This window comes from Hylobates moloch, unplaced genomic scaffold (genome assembly GCF_009828535.3).
Source record: "Hylobates moloch isolate HMO894 unplaced genomic scaffold, HMol_V3 SCAFFOLD_24, whole genome shotgun sequence".
Lineage (NCBI taxonomy): Eukaryota > Metazoa > Chordata > Mammalia > Primates > Hylobatidae > Hylobates > Hylobates moloch.
In genome coordinates, this window is record NW_026652299.1 from 18,606,776 (window position 1) to 18,632,273 (window position 25,498).

The 25,498-nt window shown below is 38.3% G+C and overlaps 1 protein-coding gene across 4 annotated transcripts in view; it reads left to right on the top strand.

Annotated features, from left to right (window-relative positions):
• NCKAP5 (NCK associated protein 5) overlaps window positions 1-25,498 on the top strand; it is a 998,748-nt gene that overhangs the window by 537,740 nt on the left and 435,510 nt on the right. For all 4 annotated transcript variants that reach the window (XM_058434310.1, XM_058434311.1, XM_058434312.1 and 1 more), the window contains one exon: window positions 3,912-4,045. In XM_058434310.1, the coding sequence (XP_058290293.1) occupies window positions 3,912-4,045 (134 nt within the window). The remainder of the gene's footprint in view (window positions 1-3,911; window positions 4,046-25,498) is intronic.

The following is a 25,498-nucleotide window of genomic DNA, read 5'->3' on the forward strand; positions in this document are numbered from 1 at the left end:
TGTCATGCTCAAGTTTTTTCATCACATATCAGTTGCATTGGAACAAATTAGCACTTTTAAAAGAAATGTTACAGCAGAACTAACAGTAGTAGGGGAAAAAAGTGGGAGACTTAGGGTGAGAAAAACTCAGTTCTAGCTCCAGAGCTGCCATCTCTAACCATGGAACTAGAGCAAGCTCCCTGCCTCTCTTTTCGGTCCCCTACCCTTATCTTTAGATGGAGGTGATAATAACCAATATTGCTGAATTGTTCTGGAGACCGAATACAGTAATGAAGGTGGACACACTTTGTAAAATGTAAAATATTCTCCAGATTGAAGATATTTTTTGCAGAGTTTGCTCATTTCAGTGTTAGAAACAGCAGCTAACGAATAACATACAGTTGGAAGTTAACCCACTCACAGCTGTTCTTCAGAAAAACAGGCAAACCTACCTTTTTACTAATAACGAAGCTCACCTCTGTAAAGGGAAAGAAGAGCCTGTGACTGGCAAGTTTTGTTGAACATGTGTGTAATGTCACTGCTTAGACTCAGCCTTTGAGCCATTGTTTGTGTTCCTGGTGCAGCGATATGAGAGCTTTGCTATGAGAAGCCAAAGAGAAAGGGAAGAGGTGACGAACATGGAGCATCTTGCTTGAAGAAAATGGGAGGAATCGAAAGGTGGTGATTGAGGAGCTTTGAAAATCATCATGAGGCTCTCCTAGGCAGGTGTCTTCAAGACATCCCAGCTCAGTGGCTCTGCAGAAAGAGAGATGTTGCTGTGGAAATGTGGTCCTGTCAGATTTGTAACCCAGATTTCCATGATATTGTCCTCTACTTATTGCTCTTCAGTACCTAGTGGCGTTGCGTAAATAACACCAACTGTTCTCCATCTCTCATTGCCTTTCACACTTTCTGCTGTGAAAGATCCAGAGCCAACATTTGGGAGACAAATTAAAATTACTTTGGGGATATATCAATTTATATCCAGAATATAGCGAATACAGAAAAAAATAGCCAATCTATTGATACTATATTTTTTCTATGTGTAGCCTGTTTTTAAATTTGGGTACAGGCCAGGCGTGGTGGCTCACGCCTATAATCCCAGCACTTTGGGAGGCCGAGGTGGGCGGATCACGAGGTCAGGAGATCGAGACCATCCTGGCTAACATTGAGAAACCCTGTCTCTACTAAAAATACAAAAAATTAGCCGGGCGTGGTGGCGGGCGCCTGTAGTCCCAGCTACTCGGAAGGCTGAGGGAGGAGAATGGCATGAACCCGGGAGGCGGAGGTTTCAGTGAGCCAAGATCACGCCACTGCACTCCAGCTTGGGCGACAGAGAGAGACTCTGTCTCAGAAAAAAAAAAAAAAAAAGAAAAAAAAAATTGGGTACAAAGCTTTGTCATATTTAGTAGTGTGGATTATCGTCAAGTTTTGATGGATTAATAGAAATACACCTCATTTGAAGGGAATATATTTTAGTGAAAAGCTTTTGCCCTCATAGTCTTAATTCCTTAGAATTTTCTCTGTATTACCAGGGGTTTGTGTGTGTGTGTGTGTGTGTGTGTGTGTGTGTGTATGCTTTTTTTTTCATGTTTTAAAGGCATAAATAAATTGAAGAGAAAAGGTTATTCGTGTGGAAAAGGTTCTCTCATGATCATGTTTTTGGGACTCTTTAATATGGCAGTGAGTGAATCTATGGAGCATTCTTTACTTTTGAAGGAAGGAGGGATGCTGTTTTCTCTGCAAAACTTCACATTCTTTTTTTTTTTTTTTGAGATGGAGTCTCGCTCTGTCACCCAGGCTGGAGTGCAGTGGCATAATCTCGGCTCACTGCAACTTCCGCCTCCTGGGTTCAAGCAATTCACTGCCTCAGCCTCCTGAGTAGCTGGCATTATAGGTGCCTGCCAACACACCCGCTAATTTTTTTATTTTTAGAGAGACAGGGTTTCACCATCTTGGCCAGGCTGGTCTTGAACTCCTGACCTCGTGATCCACCCGCCTCAGCCTCCCAAAGTGCTGGGATTATAGGCATGAACTTCACATTCTTCATAGCATGCACTTTTGAACTATTTAGGGTACTTTTTTTTTTTTTTTTGGCCTGTTTCTGGAATCAAAGCACTACCTTCCAAATTCTATAGTATGGGTGACTTGTCCATGTTTCTTAAAGTCTAATCAGTCAGTAAAAAGAGGAATATCAATTGTATATATAACCATAAAGAGTTTATTATAGTAAAATATATATAACATAAAATTTGCCATTTTGACCATTTTTATAAAGAGTTAACTTCAACCCATTTATCTTCCACAACCACATTTTTCTTTCTTTCCAACGCTTCTAGAATGTCATTTTCCAAAGTGACAGAATAAAAGTTTGATTTTAATTTGATTTTAGTTTTTCTGATTTCAGTAAAAGTTACTGATTATGGGAGTTAAAAGTAGACCATCAAAAAGTCAGGCCTGAGTAAGCAAAAGGCCAGCTTCAGAATCAATAAGCAAATATATTTCCAGCACTACCGCGTATTAGGTAATGTGCTAAAAATATAAAATCTATCTGCACATAAGGCATCTTGAACAAATATTTATCTAGGTGGAGAATATGATAAATTCACATGAAAAATAACAGTAGAAAAAGTAAAGACCTAAAGGATGGTAAAGATAGTAGGTGATGTTGGAATTCAGGGAAGGGAGGAAGTGCAGTGATGAGGCATAAGTTGTAGAGGACATGGCTTGCAGCAGAGGCTAGAAGGAACCCTAGACTTTCAACTGAGAGACCTAGGGGGCTTTCCACGCAGCAACAAAGGTATAGAGGCAAGAGGATATGTAAGTATTTTTAGAGGTTCAGGATTCACATCCAGATTGTATTCTAATGTTTCTTTCATGATCCTCAGAATGCCTTTTTTCTGATGAGTTAGAACTGGAGAAAATCTGTCGTTGCTATCACTTCCTGTGAATATGCCACATGCGATGAATCATATTTAATCCGTAGTGCATGGTACACAGTCATAGTGTTTGGTTTATTTCAAAACAGAGGTCTCTGTTTCTCTTCTTTCAAGTATGTATGTCCCTCATGATCAGACATTGCATGTATGGTTTTCATCATAGAGTATATATCCTGGGTACAAAATGCTCAGTTTAGTAACAGCAGTAACAATAACAGCATGGCATGCTTTTTAAAAAAGGCAACAACAAGAACAACAAAACAAAAACAAAACAAAGAAGACATTAGCGTAGCTGAGTCAGTGCTATCGGGAGGATCTGAGCTGTGTGCTTTTTACCAGTTCCAGGAATGAGGTTGTGCTGACCCATCTATTCTCTGTCATCCAGTTCCTCTTTCAATCCCTGATACCCGTTCATGAGATGAGCTAGTTATCTAGGATTATAAAAACTGTGGGTGGCTTCGCCTAGTTTTATCTCTGAAGACCTAACTGGACAAAATGAAAAACAATTCTTGAGCCTCACTGTCAGCAGCTTCATGTTCTAATTAACTTGAAATTTTTGGTCCTTCTATAAAAATAGTAATTTTCTCTTTCAAGGATATACCAGAGATGGAAGAGATGAAATAATTCTGAACAGGTAGTGATCTTACTAATTATTATCTGACTTACTGTGCATTTGATAGTATTTTTGGGTCATAGTTCTTCACAGGATGCTCTCTGGGTTAGTGGAAATTATTCAAGTGTTAGAATTAAGTCACCTGGGACTGAAAATCTGTTACCTTCTGGTTTATATGACCTTGCACAAATTACTTAGGTGTCTCTGATCCTTGGTTTCTTTGTCTATAACAAGAGATTAAGAATAGGACCTACTTCGTGGGGTTGTTCAAAGGATGAAATTCATATATATAAATCTCAAGTTATCACTTGATAACCAGCTATTTCTTATTTTTGTCATAAATACCTTCCTAAAAGTCATTCCCTTTGTGCCTTTTATAGCATGAGAAGCTGATACATGAACTGGAAGAAGAGAGACACTTACGTCTTCAAAGCGAGAAGCGGTTGCAGGAGGTGACCCTAGAGTCTGAGCGCAACAGAATTCAGATGCGTGGCTTGCAGCAGCAGTTCTCCAGGTATTGTTCTTAGCTGAGCAGATTGCTTCCTGAGGTGCATCTCTCTCCGCACCAATAATACCTTGGATTGAATGTCCATTGTGTAAGCTTCTGTTGTGTTTGATGAGCTGATTTACCAACCGTTTAGACCTTCTCTTCTGACTAAAGCATCCTATGGCATCCAGACCAATTTTCTGAAACGTTCCATTTGTGCCTGACATGATCTTTATTGAAACTAGTTGTCTTTTCTTTCCCGATGGCTTCCCTAAGGGTCTTCAAGTGAGTTGTGGTGGCTTTGCAGCCAGTAGGCTTGTCCTTTAAAAGGCCAGCCAAGAGGATGAGATTTCACTGGTCATCGCAATCCTATTTTAAGACAAAGAGAGAGTATGTGACTCTAATGATTCAATAAACTGTTCCTCATTGCTTAGAGGAAACACTAAGGAGTAGTAAAAAAAAAAAAAAAAAAAAAAAAGTCAGTGAGTTCCTGTCCTTAAAAAGATATCACTAGAACACTTGAATGTGGCCAGGCGCAGTGGCTCACACCTGTAATTCCAGGACTTTGGAAGGCCGAGGTGTGCAGATCATTTGAGGTCAGGAGTTCAAGCCCAGCCTGGCCAACATGGCAAAGCCCCATCTCTACTAAAAACACAAAAATTAGCTGGGCGTGATGGCAGGTGCCTGTATTCCCAGCTACTCGGGAGGCTGAGGCAAGAGAATCACTTGAACCCAGGAGGTGGAGTTTGCAGTGAGCCGAGATTGTGCCACTGCACTCCAGCCTAGGCAACAAAGCAAGATTCCATTAGAGAGAGAGAGAGAGAGAGAGAGATCACTAGAATTTGAAAGGAAGATTCTGAAAAAGTAGCTCCTAGATTTAATTTCTAGCAGTTGGAATATTTCAGTTTCCAGTTATAGTTAATATGAGGGCAGGTGATGGTTCAAACTATTATGTTAAAATCCCTTCAATTCCATGGGAGGAATCTCCCAGAAAATTGTGCATTTACAGCCTTGGGACCAGATATAGGCACCTTGTGAAGGACAATCTGCATTCATTTCTATACTTCTCCATTTATAAAATCAGGAAAATAATTTGTTTCACTTTTCTCTCCTGAGATTATCCCAGGCAGTATCCATGTTTGAGAAGTTGCCCTAAAATCCTCATGAGCAAACTGTGTGGGTCTTGTCTTTAACTTTTCACCGGGATTTAGAGAACACTGTGACCGGTGATAGATAATATAGCTTTGTCATTATGAAGTTTTTATAATAACAGCTTAATTTTTAGATGTGTTTCAGGGAGCGAACAAACACAGTTGAGCCTCCAGATAATTTACCTCATTATGGCCAATACTGTGTATGTGCTTCAACTTTGGTGTAGGAGTTCATGGAGGAACAGGACAAGAAGGATGGATGACTCCTGTGTGGTCAGCATTATAATTTAACACCCTGTTCAACTCCTCAAGCCCATGATAATACACAAGTGCTATAGAAATGCACCAATCAATACTTTAATAAATGCACGTCCCACCCCTCATAGGCTATTACTTATATCAACTTATGCTTGGTCTTTCATTCAGTTTGATGGCAACTCTCCCTTTGTGTCTCCTAACTAACTTAAAATAATAGATCCACCCCTCCAAAGTGAATTTAAAACAAGCACTGCTTGGTGATATTGGTTGTTTTAATGGCACAGGAAAGGAGGAGGCAGATCTTGCTCTCCTTGCACTGTCTAACTGAGATGTCTCTATATTCAAGCTATTGATTTAGGTGGCAGGAGACACATGGTGTGGTAAATTATATTCATATGATGCTGGGTCATCTGCTGTAAATCAGATGCCAATCCCATACAGATTTAAGTTGCACAAGAGCCAAGACTACGTCTTAGGCTGAAAGAGAAGATAATTATGTGTACAATAAATAGTGATTGGTTTTTACATACTTCTTTTGTGAGGGATTTTTATCCTATTGTAATTAGTTTTCTCATGTAAAGCGTCATTGAAACTAAAAAGTTCAAGTCCAGTTACAGCCAGAGAACTAATGTAAATCAGTAAAAGACATGGAAGGGAAAAGCATATGTAACAGATAATTACACAATAATTTGAGTAGACCTACTGAACCATTTCTGATGGCCTTTGACAGTTTAAACTTTGGTTTTTAAGATATTTCTAGTTATGTTTAAATAATCTTATTAAGTCTTTGAAAAATTCTCAATATTATAGAATAAGCCTTTATTGCATCGCCCTTGGATGGGGTTAGCATCCAGTATGGTCATCTAAATAATTTACATAATATAAATTATTCTATTGAATTACAAACCTTTATATTCATAATTTTCTCCTTTTTTTCTCTTGGGTTGATGAGTTCATTTTATGCATGATGATATCTGGGATGTGGAATTACTTTTGAACATTGTTCATGGGCTGAGGTTACTTTTAAAAACTAAGCTAATAACCACTTTCTCAAAGAATGTGGTATGGCTTACAATAAAAGATAGATTTATAATAGGGCTGATAAAATAAAAACAAAATAAAGGTCATGAAAGGAGAATGTGACAAGTTATCACCTTCACATAGCCCAACAAGTTTTCTGAGCATGAGCATGTAATTTAGCTCTAAGATTCCTGGCAGACAAGATCAAAAGAAAAAAAAAACAAGTAATATGTAATTATTATCTCATGGCCAAAGGCTACTACTCCTTAAAGAGAGGAATATTATCTCTGTTAATAAGTTTGTAATAGAATGTATCACATAGAACACTTTATAGAAGACACTGAAGGATACAGTAGACGTGGCCCAAAATGGTGCAAATTAGGATTAATTCTTGCAAGGGCTGCTGCTTTCACTATGTCACTTATATCTGGAAAGTTAAGCCATTTTTCAGTTTCCTGATATATGGAATAAGAATGCTGGGTTATGTCTAAGAGATCACAAGTGAAATAGGAACTACTCCGGTACTCTGGTGCTTAAAGTTCTCAAGGCAACCATTATACTTCAGATTCATGGGAACCTCCAGGTATATACACACACCTTTCTAATACTATGAATGTGGGAAACAGAGGCATAAGATGCTGAGGCCTGGCCTGGGCTGGGTGACATGTTTTCTTGGTATGTTTGATAGCCTTGTAGGCATGGGAGCCTGTAAACAGTAGTTATGGGATTCCGAGTCTCACCTTCAGTAACAAGGTGAGTCAATGGAGGGAGAAGCGGAGAAGATGCTGGGACAGTTAGGTACACGTGGGAAGTAGAGTTCAGGTGTCAGGATGAGTGACTCAGGAGAGGTGGTCCAAGGCTTAATTTTATGCAGTTTCAGCTGTGTGATGAGCCTGATGGCTTGAAGGCATCAGGCAAGCCTGAACATTTGTGATTGTCTCTATTAATGAGTAGCGGGATCGCTGAGGTGATAAAAATCTATACAAATGCTTGAATGAGTAGTTTTTTTTTTTAATATATATCACCGCCAAACCTTCAGCCACAATCCCTTCTTCCCTCTTGACCTCTGATTAGGCTATAATGATCAGAAATGGTCCAAAGTTTAGGCAATAAAAAAAAATTGGATATGCCGACAAAGGTTACCTAATCAGCTCTAAGCTCATAAATCAGAAATTGCCTGCATTGAGGGTGATTCAGACAGATGTAACAAACTTGGTTCAGACCATTTACATTCTTTAATGTAAATATGGAGAAAAAAAGGTACTTGCAAATTAAGCCTTCTTCACAGTTGAGAGAGTACTTCAATAAGGTGGTAGTTAGAGGCAAGTGGTGATATCTTAGGGCTGCCGCTTTATCTTATTATTTGGCGATATATATCAAAGGTGCTTTCCTTATGTGAAAGTGATTGTTTAACCCATTGTCTGTGTGGCTGGGCATATTTTATGAGGGATTAGCTTTGTAACTATCTAAAATTCCAAATTCTCCCCACTTTCCCCACTCCTCTAACCGCTTGTTTGAATTGTGATTGTCCAGACAGCCAAGGTGAATGCTGTAGATGAGACTATGGAACTGTCTTCCCTTGTATGTAAAGACAATCACTGTTTGGACCCCTGGATTTATTCTCCATGTTGAGGTAATGAAGTGTTTGTATATCAGTTAGATTCACCTAGAGGAGCACTTTCAGGAATATTGTTCCCAAGTTAGGGTGGGGTACGTTGAGTTGAAATAACGTGATTTACAAAAAAAAAAAAAAAAGTAGAGTAATGGGATCACTTAGGTGATAAAGTGAGGAGATAAGCAACTCTACAGAGTACTGATTTCATACATGTAATTGTGCATATCATGCATGATTTGCATAGGTGTCTCTGTTGGTCCCTTTGGAAATAATCTAATCAACTTGTAGATGATGATGATTATCATTATTATTGAGACAGGGTCTAGCTGAGGTTCCCCAGGCTGGAGTGCAATGGTGCAGCCTCACCTCGCTGCAGCCTACACCTCCTGGGCTCAAACCATCCTCCCACCTCAGCCTCCCAAGCAGCTGGTGCGTGTACCATGCCTGGCTAATTTTTGTAATTGTGGTAGATGGAGTTTTACCATGTTGCCCAGGCTGGTCTCAAACTCCTGGGCTCAAGTGATCCTCACACCTCAGCCTCCCAAAGTGCTGGTGAGCCACCATGCCAGGCCAAGTTTGTAGATTATTAATGAAAGCTGCTGTTTTCAACAGGAAACAAATACTTTTATTGTGTGCCTAGTAACACCGTATGTGCCCTCAAAAAAAAAAAAAAGTAGAATTCAGATAGAGAAGTCTTATGTACATGTATGAACAAAACACCATATTTATAGCTTAGCTGTAAATTAAAGAGGACTTCTGTCCAGATTCAGAACAGCCAGATTTCATACTTGCTAACAGTTTATTATGCTGAGGCATGAATAGTCAGATGAAATTAATGATTGCATAGTGACAACAGTAATACTACACATTTTTATTGTGTCACAGCTCTGTGCTGCAGCGTCTTTGAAGATTTAAATTAAAATTGATCTGGCAGATTTAGCACCTGGCAGACATAATTTGTAAATGTTCTTAGCAAGCCATATTACAACCCAAGTATCAGGAATCAAGATACTTGATTTCAGGCCTCTTCAGCCTTGAAATGTTCTGTGTGTGTTTACACCAGTCATTGTACCTCTAAATATGGGGGACTAATTAAGGTTTGCCACTCATATTTGACCAGGATAGTTAAAAATCACCCACATGGAGCTCAAGCTTTCACTCCCTACCTTCAGGATTTCTCTGCACCTGTTCTGACCTTCTCCCCTGGCACCGTCATCCACTGCCTTGAAGCTATTTCTTTGCTTACTGTAATGGGGATTCTCATATCACAGTTGATTGCTGTGCTTAAGTGCAGTCTGCTGCATGCTGAACTTCAAGGACTCGTAAATGGAGATGGTTTTACTGCTTAACTCATTCATTCATTGCTGTTCACATTATCGGCTCTCAGAGACTTTATGGAATCCTGGGGTTCATTTTCTGCTGCCCATTTGGAAGCTGTAGGCACCTGGCATAGAAGTGTGTGTTGAAGAGGATAATATGCCCTTAAATGTTCTACCCACGTACTCCCTTCTGCTTCTGTATCTGTCTGGTACATTAAAAGAACATTTTCTCTGCATCTTTAGAAGGAGGAAAATGTAACAAGATGAGAAAAGCTGTCAATTGACCTTTGGACAAGCATCAGCACAGAGCTCTTCTCCTCCTCTTCTGCACTTGTTCCCATGTCTGACTGTTCGTCAACTTTAACCTGTCTCAGAGGCCGGCTCTCCTGAGTGCCTTGTTCCTCCTGATGAATACAGAGGGCAATTTTTTGTTGATTTGGAATTGCTATTTCCACATAATCAGCAATATTTCTCCCTGAGACTTTTCATAAAAATTGGGGCCTCTCATCTGGTGCTCTGTGTAAATCTACCAGAAGTTGAAGATGGTAAAGCAACATTGGTTCAAGGATAAATTTTCTTCAAATTACAACAGACGGAAGAAAAGATTTTAAATGACCTCTTTTAAAATGCCTGGATAACATAATATGGGTCATATTTTGATGTCAGAAGTTTATATCTTAGCGATCTAGCATGTAAGCTCTCCCTTAAGCAACGCAAAGGAAAGCCAAAACCAATTATGGAGCAAACTGGAAAGAAAGGCTGTTTTCGGCTCCTTGGGCAAATACTAACTTACTGAAAGCTGAACATTACTTTATTGTTTTGTATTTCTCTTTCTGCCTAATAAACCATGAGATGGTCACATGTTTCTTCTTAATTTTTTTAAAGAGCTATATGTTTTTGAGTAGACAACGTGAAAGTTATGTTGCCTATTATTCATCCCTGTAGAGAAAACAGGATTAACACAGAGTATAGTTCCAATTTCATTGCAAAGAGCACTATCCTATTTAATGGGTTGTCCAGGACCTGGTGTCAGTGTACCTCTAAGTAGCTTAATAACTCTGGTTAAGTAATTTGACCCTTTTGGGTCTCAATTTGCTCATCTGTAAAATGAGTAAATTTAATTGCATTATAGTTTTATAATGCTTTTTAAAAGGCCCTGCATTAGAAATGAAATGCACTTATTTATTGGGTGAAGTAATAATTTCACATTTGTAACCAGGGCTTCTTGAAGTTTCTAACAATGAGTTTTCTGTTGAGGTCTTGGAGGAGACTGTCTTATTGTCCATGCTGTAATCACCGGGAGGCTCTGTGGGACTGGGTTTTGGCCACGTCTATTTTGGTTACTTGACTCTGGAGAAGTTGAGATTAGAAAACTGCTGAGTCTAGACGAAAAATTTCTGTCGGGAACAGCCAAAATTAAATACTGAGGAACTTGACTGGCAAAAGGAAGTTAAGATACTCTGCTGTGAACATATAACCAAGATTGCTCTTGGCTCTGATGTTGTCCACTTTAGGATTTATTTGAACTGGTTTGGTAAAAAGTCTAAACAGAGAGAACTTTATGGCAACCAGAATTGTGTTCACTTTTTAACAATTTCTCTGAAGAAAGAGCCATCAATAAAAATACCAATGATTTAGTCTCTCCTCTAAATATGTTTTAATAACATATTATAACTTCTAATACATTACTGTCCCTACTCCAACACATTTTTCCTTTAAGAAAATGTGTGAGACATAGAATAATGTTTTAAAACTGAAAACTAAATTGATTTCTACTTTCAATAATAAATTTTATTTTTTGGTGCGGTTTATAGAAAATCCACTTTTTTATGTTTATAGTTTAGATAAGTTTGGACAAGCATTGACCCTCATGTAACTACCACCATGTAATTCTGTAATTAAAATACAGAATAGTTTCATGTCCTGGACCAGTTCTCTCCTTCCGTCTTTGTTCTCATTTCTCTCCCAAGGCGCTGGTAACTACTAGTCTTATTTCTCTCCCTGTAGTTTTGCCTTTTCCAGAAAGGCTTATAAATGACAAAGTCGTAAAGTATGGAACTTTTTCGTCTGGTTTCTTTGACTTTGTGTGATTCTTTTGAGATGTGTCCATGTTTTTGCAAAAATCACTAGTTCATTTTTTTGTTCGTGAATAGTATTCTGTTATGTAGATATACTACTATTTGTTTATTCATTCACCTGTTGATAGACATTTGGATTCCCTCCCGTTTTGAGTGAATGTGATTAAAGCTGCTATCAACATTCATGTCCAGATCTTAGAGTGTTTACCTCTTGGGCAGTTAACTAGGGTGGAACCACAGAGCCATATAGTAAGCGTTTGTTTAATTCCATAAGGAACTGCCAAACTGTTTTCCAAATTATCTGAGCCTTTTTGCATTTCTACTAGCAATGTAGCAATGTATAGGAGTTCTAGTTGCTTCATATCCATACATGCTTCTTCAAAAATAAAACAGACACAGGAAGCCACACAAAATAAATAAATGTCTGGCTTAAGGAATAATTCTAAGGTGAATGGCTTTGTAACCAACGCTAGGTCAAGAAAGGAGACTCTGCCAGCCACCCAAAATCCCATCTGGGTGCCTCTTCTCAGCCTCAACTTTTATCTTTTTCCAATAAGCTATTAGTCTGACTTCATAGCAATAACCTTCCTGTGTTTTTAATAGTTTCATCATTTAATGTGCATCCCCAGACCCTTCAGCTTAGTCTTGTGCATCTGTTAAAAAAATACTGGATATATCTTTTAAGTTTCTTTGAACCTACGGGTTACTGTCCATCCCTTCCTTTTCCTTCATATTTTATGCATTAAAGACCTAGAATATTTGACCTGTAGAGCTTCCTACAGTCTAAGTTTTGTTGATTACCGTACTTGGGACTGGGCACCATGTTCTTCTGGCGTCGGTATTTTCTGCAAATTGGCAGCTATTTTCATACATTGCTCCTAATAATGATCTAAATAAAGAGTTAAAGGTTGCTGCCTATCCAAGGGACAGATATTGTTTGTACTCCTGTTCCTCTCTTATACTACCACCAATAACCTTTGCCATCATAAACATTAAATAAATATTTGTTGATTGGAGAATGAATGAATGAATATCTTCACTAAAGTAGAAAGATGCAGCCAGAGTTCTACTAGACTTAGGTTAAGCATATAGAAGAATTTTACAGATAGTGTGTTTAAGACAGAAATTTGCTTCCAAGGGAGGTTGTAGAATGGCCATTTCTGGGGATCTTTAAAATTTTGATAATAGTCATCATTCTTAGAGTTATAAACTGATGGCCTGGGAGGATGAAGACCTGATTTCTCATCCCTGGGCTTCTGTGATGGAGTGCTCACCTATAAAAGATGAGTTGCCTGTTTCAGAATACTCTTTGCAGAATTCTTTCTGCAGGGCACTAAATGGAATTTGGTGCATTGAAAGTTTACTTCCCATAGGCTAAAGTTTACTTTCTGAGAGTGTTTTATGGCTCTCAGATAGCATTTATACCAATCTCTCTAAGGTTTGCATATGGGGCAGAGGCAGAGGCAGCAGTCCCAGTAGTATAGATTGTTGTTCTGATTACCTTTTTGGTCCATAGGCAGTGCCTTTAATGAACACTGTTCCCGCATAGTGTAAGTCTAAGGGCTAACTGTAAATAGTTGGAACCGTTCTTTGGGATCCTTTATTTAATTTGTGAGAAATAATTCTGTTAAGATGGTCCTTGTTCATAAATGTCTACATCTGTTGCTAACAAACAGCCTCAAGCTTTTAAGAATGTTTCTTGAGAACAAAGCAGGGAATTAGCTATGCTGAAGCTATGGGGTTCTGACAAAAGAAATGTGTTGTAGTTTTCATTAAACTGTGTTTCAGAATTCTTTGCACATTTCTCCTGACCAAAGGTTTTCACCTGTCGTTTACAGGAGTAACAACTGACAGCATGCATTTTCTCAAGACAGAAATATACATTTCTTTTTCCTTGTTTATTTTCTATAACCGCTTTAAGCAGTTGTGTTTTATAACAAGCATTTTAATTAATATTGCTATCCCCATGGTTACAGAAATGACAGTACTTTTTAGTTTTATATTTTATCATTTCCAAAATCATTCCCTATGTTATTTCATTCATTTCTCATTATAACCTTACATATGATAGGGAGAGTATATTATATGATATTGAATCATATATATTAATAATAATAAATATTATATTGAAGCTTAAAAATGAAGTAACTTGCTTATGATCACATGGCTATGTGGACCCCAACCCGGAACCCAGGGCTTCCGACTTCTGGTCACACACTATTTCTGCTCCGTCATTTATTTGTTTTGTAGTTTATAATCTGTAATGTAAAGTGGAGCTTTTTTAAATTTATTGATAATAGATGTACATAATTTTGGAGTAAAAGTGATCTTTTAAAACATTCATATAATATGAAAATATGAAATTAGTGGTATTGGGATTTCCACCACCTTAAATATTTATCTTTTGCTAGAAACATTCAAATTATTCTCTTCTAGCTATTTTGAAATATACAATAGATTGTTTTAAACTATATTTGCCCTACTGATCTAAGCAATTGTATTTCATGCAGAATTCAGCCTTGCTCATAGATTGACATGCTCTGCCACTTACAGTATTTCTTAAACTTAATTATTATCACCCTGCTGAGATTGCACCTAAGAGACTCTTGGGCCAGAGGGATAGATACAATTATATCAAATCAAAAGGAAAACTGGGCCAGGTGTGGTGGCTCACGCCTGTAATCCCAGCACTTTGGGAGGTCGAGACGAGTGGATTACCTGAGGTCAGGGGTTTGAGACTAGCCTGACCAACATGGTGAAACTCCATCTCTACTAAAAACTACAAAAATTAGCTGGCATTGTGGCAGTCACCTGTAATTCCAGCTACTCAGGAGGCCAAGGCAGGAGAAGAATCACTTGAACCCAGGAGGTGGAGGTTGCAGTGAGCTGAGATTGCACCATTGCACTCCAGGCTGGGCAACAGAGGGAGACTCCATCTCAAAAACAAACAAACAACAACAACAAAAAACTGGGCAACCACCATTTTTCTGTTTCAAAATTTGTAAGGAAGGTTCAATGTTTATGTCATTAGTGCCTCTTTTATGGTCTCTGATTGCTTAGTGTATTTTCCCATTTCATTTTCAAACCACTTGTGCTGATGATTGAGTCAGTGTTTCCAAATACATAGCCCACCATCAAGTTATAATTGCATTTATGACATGGACTGTGTAGCCATTGAATTTAGCTAAGATGGCCCAAATTTTCCCTTTACTGTTGGCTTGGACAATACGTGTTTAGCTAACAAAATCCAGCTCCAAATTCACCATCTCCTTGATGCCTTTTATAATATTCTACTTTACTCACTTGATTACAGACTTTTATCACAAAATTATATTTTTTTCTTGCTGGCATTTTGCACCTGCGTATTGTATCTTCCCTCTGTAAAATGTAAGCTGCTTATGATTTTAGCCTGGCACATAGTAGGTGCACAATAAATGGTGAAGTAAATGAATAAAGTATTATTTCTGATGGGCCATGCTGCTGTTTGCATCTACCATTTAATAACCCTCGCTGTGGATGGTATTTGGCCAACCTGGTCCATCATATTGAGATTTAAAAAAAATCTAATTTATATTATTTCTGTTGAATTTTAAAATAAAATTTCCACTTAGATAATATTGTATAAAGAATATTTTTTTTTGCAGATACTACTAAACCTAAAGTGTGATAATTAAAAAAAAATTGGTTTGGCTCTATGCTAAGCAAGGTGTGGAGACATAGAAATAAGTAAGCCATATCCCCTGTTGCCAAGGATCTTAGGGTAAAAAAAGAGTTACAAGTGAAAATAACTAAGGTTAGGATCAAATATTTGCTATAAGACAGGGAGAAAAAAATGATAGATGAAAAACTCTTCCAGCCAGAAATGGATTCATTTGAGATGAGTATTGAAGCATGTGCAGGTGAAGAGGGTTTAATAGAGAACTGAAGGAAGGGCATTTTAGGTTCAGAGAACAGAATACAAAGACAGACCTGATGGTATGGGTACTCACAATGCATGTTGCCGGAGCTCAGTTCCTCGAAGGCCCTTATCTCAGCAAACTCAGCTTGGAATCTGCCTGCATCATTCCCTTGCATCTTGGGCAGTGGAAGAATGCCCGATCTACCTTTGCAGTGTGAGTCTTATGAATATCTCAATCACGAAGTCAATCTTACTTTGAACTCTTTTCCTGAAGCCCAGCAGTCACCTTTGATGTCAGAAACACTTTTAAGAATTGATTTCTGTTCCCTCAGCAATTCACATTATTGTCAAGAGAGTCCCCAGTGAAGTAGTAATATATTTAGCGTACTTCCAATATGCATGACACATAGAACACTTACAAGTCTATTGCCTTTTCAGAAACAATCACCAAAGCACATGATATGTTATCAGGAAATATCCTACAGGTCTGATAGATTGGAATGACTATAAGATTCTGCAGACCCAGACTTTCTAAGCAGCCTCTCTTGAGTAAAGAATTGAGTAGTGGGGTAGTAAGGCTGTAGTTACCGCCTCAGTGCACCCAAACCCCAGTTCAGGAAAGGCCGGGACCTTGGAGATTACACTGACAGTGAGAACATCCATCATTTAATAAAATCTGGGGAGGCGAAGGACTAAGTCTCAGTGCATGAGGAAAGAACTCTTAAATGTGAAAAGCAGCAACTTGAAAGTAACATGAAATACGTGAGATTCAAACAGTTATCTCATTTATTTTTTATTAACACTTAAGGAGAATTACCAAGTGCCAGTACTATTTTAGGTACCAGGGTTATAACAGTGAAATGAAACAAATAAGCATCCCTTCCTTTTAGATGAACTATAATATTACATGTAATTTAATTCTTAAAACAGTCCTCTGTGGAAGATATTCTTAGCATTTCTCCTTTACAGATGAGGAAACTGAGGCTCCCGTGAGTTAAATAACTTGTTCATCTTCATACTGCTTGGATGTATCCTAGCTGGTGTTTGAACTCAGATACCCTAAGTCTTAAACATTATTCAGACTGTCTTCTATTTATGTTGCCTACAAAAGAACAAGTAAACTAATATTATTGAGCATTGGCCTTGTACCAGTTGTTTCTGCATGCTTTAAACAAATAATCTTATTGATTATAGTCCAGTGAGGAACTATTAGCATCCATATTTGATAAATAAAGAAAATAAAGCCCAGAAAGGTTAAGCAATTTGTAAAGGTCACACAGCCACTAATGGCTGAATCAGGATTTAAGTCAGGTCTGTCTGTCCATTAAGGATTCTCTTCCTGTTGTACACTACAAAAATTAATATATGTTAAGCTTCTCAAAAATTTAGTGTTTGCATTAGTGCACTATTTATGTTTGGAGCAAGTATATAGTTTTAGATATATACCATTTTACTAAAGTTTTTTCTTCCAGTGTCTTTGAGAATGTATCAGTGTATTTATTAATTGCTTGAGGTATGTTCTGCATGACTGACAAATTTTTCTTATTTTGCATAAGTTACAAAAAATTATGTTAGACATATATATTCAAGTTCATTCTAAAACTTATAAAACTTCATAATAATTAAGTTCAAATAGCAATATGCCCTTTTCCAGAATTACTTGATTAATGAACCCTTAACAATTGGAGAAATTGATCTTCAGTTAAATTTGAAGTGAATGGTAGATGTAAATGTGATTTAGAGAGTTCAACATCATTTCCATGGCACTACTTTACAAAAAATATTTATCTAGAGTTCCTCATTTTCAGTATTTCAATCTTGTTTTCATGTAAAACAAAATAATCAATCACCGGAAAAAGCAAATCACCAATCTCCTTACCAGGTTGAGAAGGGTGTGTGTGTGTGTGAACACTATATATATATATATACACACACACACACATATACTTCAATTTACCTCCAAACAAATGGAATTTGTGCATGTGTGTATGTCCACACACTTAAACAAACATACAGAAAGAGATGTATTTGGAAGAATGATGTAAGTCTTAAGAAGTTGTTAACTTTAAATAGAAAGAAAGAAGATGGGATGGGACAAGAATAGAAGCTAAGTTTCTCTCAATAAACCTTGTTTTGAGGATTTGTCTTTATAAATACATACATGTTTAATAAAATTGTAGCATAACATCTAATTTTAAAATTCCCCCAGAATTTAAAATTCCCCCAGCTGCAATTGTAGCTGATGGCAAATCTACAGAGTGAACAATCATTTGAAGTGACTTGAAAACAGATGCTTGTACATTTGTAGTGGGATCTATATTCATGACAAAAAGAAACCCACAAAATATCATTGCTTTTAGTGGTCATATCTTTAGAGGTAGTGTTGTTTTTTTTCATAGCAGTCTGAGGCTGTTGTTAAAATGTCCAGGATCCAATTTGAAAAGTCTTCCACCAATCAAAAACAGCTCAATTCATGCATCAATAAGAATACTAACTGCAGTGTATTAAAGCATGTCAGCTTTTGTTTAAATCCTTTCACTTAAAATAATACAAAACAACCCCAGGAAAACCTTTAGAGGATTCTAGGAAAAATTGATAAGCAATAAGAAAGAAGCATTCTGTCTTTTAGAACTGTAACTAAATCATCCTTAGTGGAGAGAAGTTTCCCTTTGTGAGATATTTTAGCTAATAAATGGAGAAAGAAGAATATAATTAGAAGCTATTTTGCAATTTTTAATGAAATAGTGCATCAGAAATAGTGCTAACACACCAGAGAGAGACATTTATACATCTTGTGTGTCTTGATGGAAATACCCAAAACTGTGTATGAAGCAACCTTGCCAAAAAAATGAACCTTGAATCTCATCAAGCCTGTAGACACAATGAACAATTTACAGGAAACAGTATAAGACTAGGTTCTGCATAATCCAAACTATGGGAAATTCTACAGAAGAAATGACCTGTTTTATTCAACAAATAAAGTACAAGGAAGAAAAAAAGAGGTGGGGAGAAAACCTATAGATCAAGAATAGTGTCGTAAAACATTGGGTGGACCCTATTTGGATCCTGATTTGAAAATACTGCAAAAAAAGAAAACAAATGAGGCAATCTGAAGATATGGTTGGAAGACTTGTCTACTCCCTGAATATTTGATGTATTTCATGTTTTGGGGTGTGATAACATATGGCTATGTTTTTTAAAAGACATATTTAAAAGACATACCTATCCATAGTGACATAAATATGGCTGAAAAGATATGCTTGTGTGATGTAATTTAAATAATTTGGAGGGAGGATCGGGGTTAATGTTGAAACTCAATTGGCTTTGAGTTGGTTATAATCAAGCATGTGAGCATTTCTTACACTGGAACCTTTACTTTTGCAGATGTTTGTAATGTTTTATGAAAATAAAAGAAGAGAATACCTCCGAGACATGCTGCTTTCTTATAGATTATTAGTTGCAATCTTAGTTTTGCTGAAGAAATTAACAGAATTTAATACAATTACTCTTATTTGCAAGTCTATAATTTTCTAAACCTAACTCTGATGCAGCCCTACCCCTAATATTTACAAGGCCTAGAACAAGAGTATATAAGTGGCAGCCCACATTCTATGGGTCTAAATATATACAAGTTATAAACCAAGTCAGCAAAATAAAATGCCAAGTAAAATGTGTTCTCCTTGATGAATGTATCTTCATCATGACCTGGAAGGCCGAATCAAGCATGGAATTCTCAGAGTCCTTGGAGTTCCATTTTGGCCCATTTGGTACAGGGGCAGCCAATTCCTAACACCCAGCTTGCAGCCCAGTGGTTTGATTGGCTCCCTTTCTTCTCTCACCGCCAGCTCCATGTTCCCATTACCACTAAGGGCCTGTGGTGCACATGTGTGTATACCCTAGCTGTCATGTCTATACTCTGTCCGCATCCCATGCCTGCTGCCAGCATTTGGCTACTTTTTGGATCTTGGATGCGCACACAGCCCCAGCAGGTCCTGGAAGCAGGCTCGGGCCCATTTGGAAAGAAATTCCTGGTTCAGCATACCCTGAATATCATGAGGCAGAGGGTAGACACAGACTCTGCATGGGCATAACCCCATGATGCAGGGAAACCCACACATGGTAAAAGGGGATGGCTAGAGGAGGCTCAGAGTGAAGTCCCCTGAAGCTCAGGGCCTGGAGCTTGGCATTTTGTACCTGGGTATAAAAGAGACAGTACCGTTAGGTGAAATTTTCCAGTTCTTACAAGAAACCCCTCCCTAATCGTGTTCACATGGTTTGACATTTTAAAATGCTTTTGACATTTGGCATTTGCAAATATTAATAGCAGTTTAGCTGATAGAAATATAAACTGAACGTTAATTGTATAAAAATGGTATCCTCTCAAAATATATTTAGCAACTTCAAAAGATTTAGCTGCCCATCTGTTTTGTGGAATTAACACCAGCTTAAAACATATTCAAGAAAAAAGAAAAAACTCCAATTGTGTAAACTATCCTTAGGGGAAGAGAGGATTCCTTTGTGAGCACTGCCCAAGGTAGAGTCACTGGCCAAACACTTGGGCCCTATAACATAAATGGAAGTGTGAGCGGCTGGAGTGACTGTTTTGACAAGTTGACAGAAAACTTCCCTAGAACACAAAGTTTCGTCCCATGGAGCAGCTGGAAGCAGAATTCAGCAAGGAGAACTGCCCTGGCTGCCCTGTGGCCTGTTATCTGGGGACATGTTTCATCGTATCCATTTGCTAAAAGTGTAAGGCTAGCAGAAGATTCCATGCACACATCTGGCCCTGGGTCATCTCTAATAGAAATAAGACAGTCAGCTATGCGACAATCTGCTCCACCACGGTGACCTTGTGCCCCATTTAGTGGCATTTGGATATCTGTAGGAGGCAAATTATAGGGTAGTTCTGACAATAATTGTATATTAAACCAAATGGCTGCTCCTCATCTGTCTACATAAAGGCTTGGAAGGGTTTCCAATACTTCTGAGTCTTACTGCAGATGGTATTGCCATTCTTGTGAATGATAGTTGATGGTTTCAGCTGCAAGTTAACATTAGAAATGTAGCTCCTAATTATACTGTTAACAGATATTTATAGTGGTTTTTGTTATGTTCCGGAGACATTGGAGGGCGTGTGTGATTGCAGGCATGTGTATTGTCATGTAGTCCTTGTAGTTAACCAGTGAATAGCATACCTTTTTTTTTTGAGACAGAGTCTCACTCTGTTGCCCAGGCTGGAGTGCAGTGGCGCAGTCTCGGCTCACTGCAAGCCCCGCCTCCCGGGTTCACGCTATTCTCCCACCTCAGCCTCCCGAATAGCCAGGACTACAGGCACATGCTGCCACACCCGGCTGATTTTTTGTATTTTTAGTAGAGACGGGGTTTCACCGTGTTAGCCAGGTTGGTCTCGATCTCCTGACCTCGTGATCCGCCTGCCTTGGCCTCCCAAAGTGCTGGGATTACAGGCGTGAGCCACTGCGCCCGGCCTAACATACCTGTTTTAAAGATGAATAAACTGTGACTCAGAGGGCTAAGGTCATAAGACCAGTAAGAACTTCTGATGTACAGTTTTCCAATTGCAAAGTTTCATGTTTTTTCTATATGTTGCGCTGCCCTTGGTCTTCCCATTTTCTTCTACAGAGAATTTTGCATTTCTGTCCCCCAGCTGGATTTCTGTTTCAGTGACCTCTCATGTATTCCTTTAATTTACCTGGAATCTTAGTATCTATTGGCAGGGGCTGTGGGCTGGGGGAGGTTGTATTACTCATCCTGTGCTATGTCACTTTCTTCCTAGAGTGAAAGTGTCATGTGATTTTTCCACTAATTTATCTTTTACTCTGTCGTCACTCTTTTGTATTTTTCACTTAAGCAATCTGTTAGCCAAATGTTCGTCACAGCCCAGTATGAATGAGGCTCTTGAATGAAATCAGAAATGATTACAGTGAGGAAGAAACAGCTATATGGATGTTGCCTACACCAAAAGGTACCCGGGTCCAGTCTGCTTAGGGTTATGCCGCTATGACAGAGAATGTTCTTGTTGCCATGAGAATCGTGGCAGAGGGCTGCCATGAAAGATGGTCACAGGTGTGTTTGTAGAGTGAGGTTCTACCTGTGCACATTCTACATGACCATCAGGAAGGCTCTGATCCCCACTGATTACATGTAAATGAGTTGATCTTGTCCACTGGTAATTCACAGGCATACTCTCATTCCCCCCAAATGATGTGAATCTTATACTTCTTGTATATCTCCATTGGTTCTGGGAATATAGTTGGTAGTCAGTAGTGCTCGCTGGCTGATCATTTAGGTGCACAGTTATAGTAATTAGGTGTGGTTTTAGCCAAGGTGGTCTGGGGTTTGGTGAAGTCCTTTTTGAGATGGGTATATATCAGGTCTACAGCAACAATCTGCTTTTAGAGGGTTCTTTGTCTACAGTAAGAATCACAAATTCACCTTCACTTAAATTGGTCAAAGCAGACAATGTGTGGGAGCAGGCTTCTCTCTTTCCTCTTACATGGTGTGTGTTATGGGTGGAATTGTGTACCTCCAAAATTCGAATTTTGGACCCCTGACCCCTGATGTGACTGTATTTGGAGATGCGCCCTTTAGGGAGGTAATTAAGGTTAAAGGAGGGCCTATAGATGGGGCCTTAATCGCATAAGACCGATGGTGCCTTCGTAACAAGAGGTAGAGACACCAGAACACTCTTTCTCCATGGCCACGCAGATGAGAGGCCATGTGAGGACCCACGGAGAAATTTACCATCTGTAAGCCGGGAAGAGAGGCTTCCCCAGATCCCAGCAACGATGGCACCTTGCTCTTGGGCATCCAGCCTCTAGAACTGTGAGAAAATAAACTTGTGTTGTTGAAGCCCCAGTCTGTGGTATTTTGTTATGGCAGCCTTAACTAACACAGTGTGTGAGAACACGGGGGCAAAGTTGTAACTCTGACTTTGTATTTCTATATGTGGCACGCTTCCTTGGGTTCACAAATGAGGAAAGCCACAGGTTATGTGTGATTTCCAGCATGTTACTTCATCTACTTTCTTCCACTCAAGAAAGCACACCAGGATGCATGTGAGTGAAGCTAAAATGATTTATCTGGAATGATATTCAGCTTTTTCTCGCCCTAACAGACAGTTGCACTAGGTTGTTAAAATGCCAAAATACTTCCCTCCTGGTTGATGAAAGCTTAGAATGTCCTAACTCTCCCTCCTCCCCAATGTCCCCTGCACTAACAAATTCCTTCTATGATACTGTGAACCTCGCCACCATCTAGTACTTGAGACAGCAGCATCTTCTCAGGCCAGTGTCCTTTCTGATTAGTTGATGCCAGGCCCTACTAGTTGTAAATACTTTATTACCCTTGCTGATTTTAGAAATAATCCAGGATCAGTTCTTTAAAGCAAGTCATTTGAAAACTTCAGGACTTTATTAGTAACAAATAACTACAGGCACTTTGCTATTGGATGCAAGTTGCAATACCACCATTGAGAACTTTGGCAGGAACCCGCAAAAGGAAATGAAGTCTGTAAATGAGAACATTTCAACATATATTAGACTGGCTTATAGACATCTCCTGCAAGGCTGTGGCAGGGAGGGACCATCGGAAACCTCTGTTGCTGCAAGGCTGGCAGATGATGAGTAATGTGCTTTGCTCTTTGACTGCATTTCTTCTTTTTCTCTGAAGCCTTCTTGTATCAAGTCCAAGGAAATGAGTAATTTGTGTCAGCTAGGAGCAAAATCAGAATAATTTATTTACTTGAATGCCCATGTTTCTGCATGTTTCTGCGATTACTTGGTACAATAATTGAATTTATGTTGCCATTATTTTTTCTGTGCTTCGTTTTGGGACTTTCCCTAATATATTTGAGTGGAAGTGTTTTAATACTTGGTTTTACGTAAGTTTTTTTTTTTTTTTTTTTTTCCAGAAAAACTTGATCCCATTGGGAAATGCCTAATGAAATAAATTCTTGATACTTTTAATCCTCTTAATCACTTGAATTCAAAAGAATGGTTTATTTGAAGAAGACTTTCAAAAAATATCAAGCTCTAAATTACTATATTTTTTGTAGCACACAAGTAATGCTTAAATGAAACCTAGATTTTTAAGCTCTTATAAAAATCATAAATAGAATAGAGCAAAGTCATGAATATAATACTTCCTACTATTCTGCTTCCTATATATCCTTGGGCAGTAACTATCAGACAGTCTTAATAGATCTCTTTACATTTGCAAGCCACTTGGGAAATATAATTCTCATAACTCTTTTGAAGAAAGCATTACTGATTTAGTTAGTGGTAGAGAGTTGCTGATTCCTTGATTTATTATACTAATTTACAGTATTTTTGTTTTTCAGTAGTACATGTTATTTCTAGACTGCTTTGTAGAATCTTGTTTCTATATTCTGCAGCACGCATCACCTGATGTGAGTTCAAAGGTCTGACTATGTAGCCCTAAGATACATTACAATCAAGTAAGTGGTATCTTAATTCTATAAAGCACGTTTATCCCAAGATGCTCAGGAAGCTTATATTGTTGTATAATTTGAGGCCTCATCGTACAGGCTGGGAAGTTTTTATATAATCTTGAGAAGGGCTTGGTGGAATTGCTTCTTTTACAAATTAGCCCAAGAGGGAATGGTTAGACCTTAACAAGATGTGGAAGAAGGAAAAAGAGTATAGAGTAGATAAATATTATAGGCCCTTTATTCACAATAATCATGATATGTAAACAACCTAAATTTCCAACAGTGTAAGAATGGATAGAGAAAATATGTGTATACACACAGACACAATGGAATATTATCATTAAAAAAGAAGGAAATCCTGCCACTTGTGACAACATGGATGATCCTAGAGGACTCTATGCTAAGTGAAATAATCCAGACACAGAAGGACATATACTGTATAACCTTACTTTTATGTCTTAAATAGTTGAACTCATAGAAGCACAGAGTAGAACAGTGGTTGCCAGGGATTGGAGAGTGAGAGAAATGGAGAGCTGTTGGTCAAAGGGTATGAAGTTTCACTCATGAAGGATGAATAAGGTCTGGAGAGCCAGTATATAGTATGGTGACTGTAGTTAAGGTTTTTAAGAATATTGGCAAGGACATAATGTCCCTTGAATGTTAAACAAATTTTTATGTAAGGAAAGGCTAACAGGGTTCATCATAATAGTGAAAGTTGAAATTCTGTTTTCATTCATTCATGTATTCATTCAAGTTGAAGACTTGTAGTGTGCGAGTGACTGCGTTTGATGAAGGGAAAGAGTTAAGGAGATGTAGGAGCACGGTTCTTAGTCTCTCGAGGAACTCCATGGAAGAATCTTATTAAAAAGAGAGGTGCTATCCTGGGATGCTGGTATGTGCATTGGGGATACTGTCCTCTAGCATTTCTCTCTTATTCAGTGCTTATCAGTCCTTATCTGGAATGCCTGTTGTCTTGACAGTTATTTCTGAATGCCTGCTGTGCACAATATTCAAGCTTCTCTGATTAGGGCAGACATAGAAGAGAATTATGCACACTGCCTACTTAATTATAAATCAGAACTCTGGATCACAGAAAACAGCAAACTAAGATGATTTTCAAATTAGATTAGCAAAATTATTAAATGCTTATCGTCTTCTCTAAAGAGTCAATAAGAGAAGGGACGGGAACTTGAAAAATAGCATGAGGGATTAAGCTGTAAGTAATATAACTACATCTTAACAGTAAAGATGGTTAAATATTAGAGAGTATTGGAAGAGGCTCAGTTTTTCAAATGACAAGAGTGGTTAAATCTCATTATTGCCTAGGGCCAGTGAGATGGACTAGATAATGTTTAAAGGTTATTTCCTACCTTAGAGGAATATGCCTTCAGGATGGGCAGAAATAAGAAGATGGTGAGATGATTCCCAACAAAACCATTTAGATGAAGCCCTAACTTATTTTTTAAAAGTCTATTTCCCCTACCAGATTTGAACTTCCCAAGTCTGAGGCACTATCTATTTATATCTGTATCTAGGGAACATGGCACAGCACCCGCCTCATAGTGGCTCTCAGTAAGTGTCTGCCTGGAGGTGCTCGTCATGGGCTGGCTAGCATGGCTGATCAGGTTATTCAAGGGCGTTTTCTTCACTCCATGCAGATGGACTGCTATT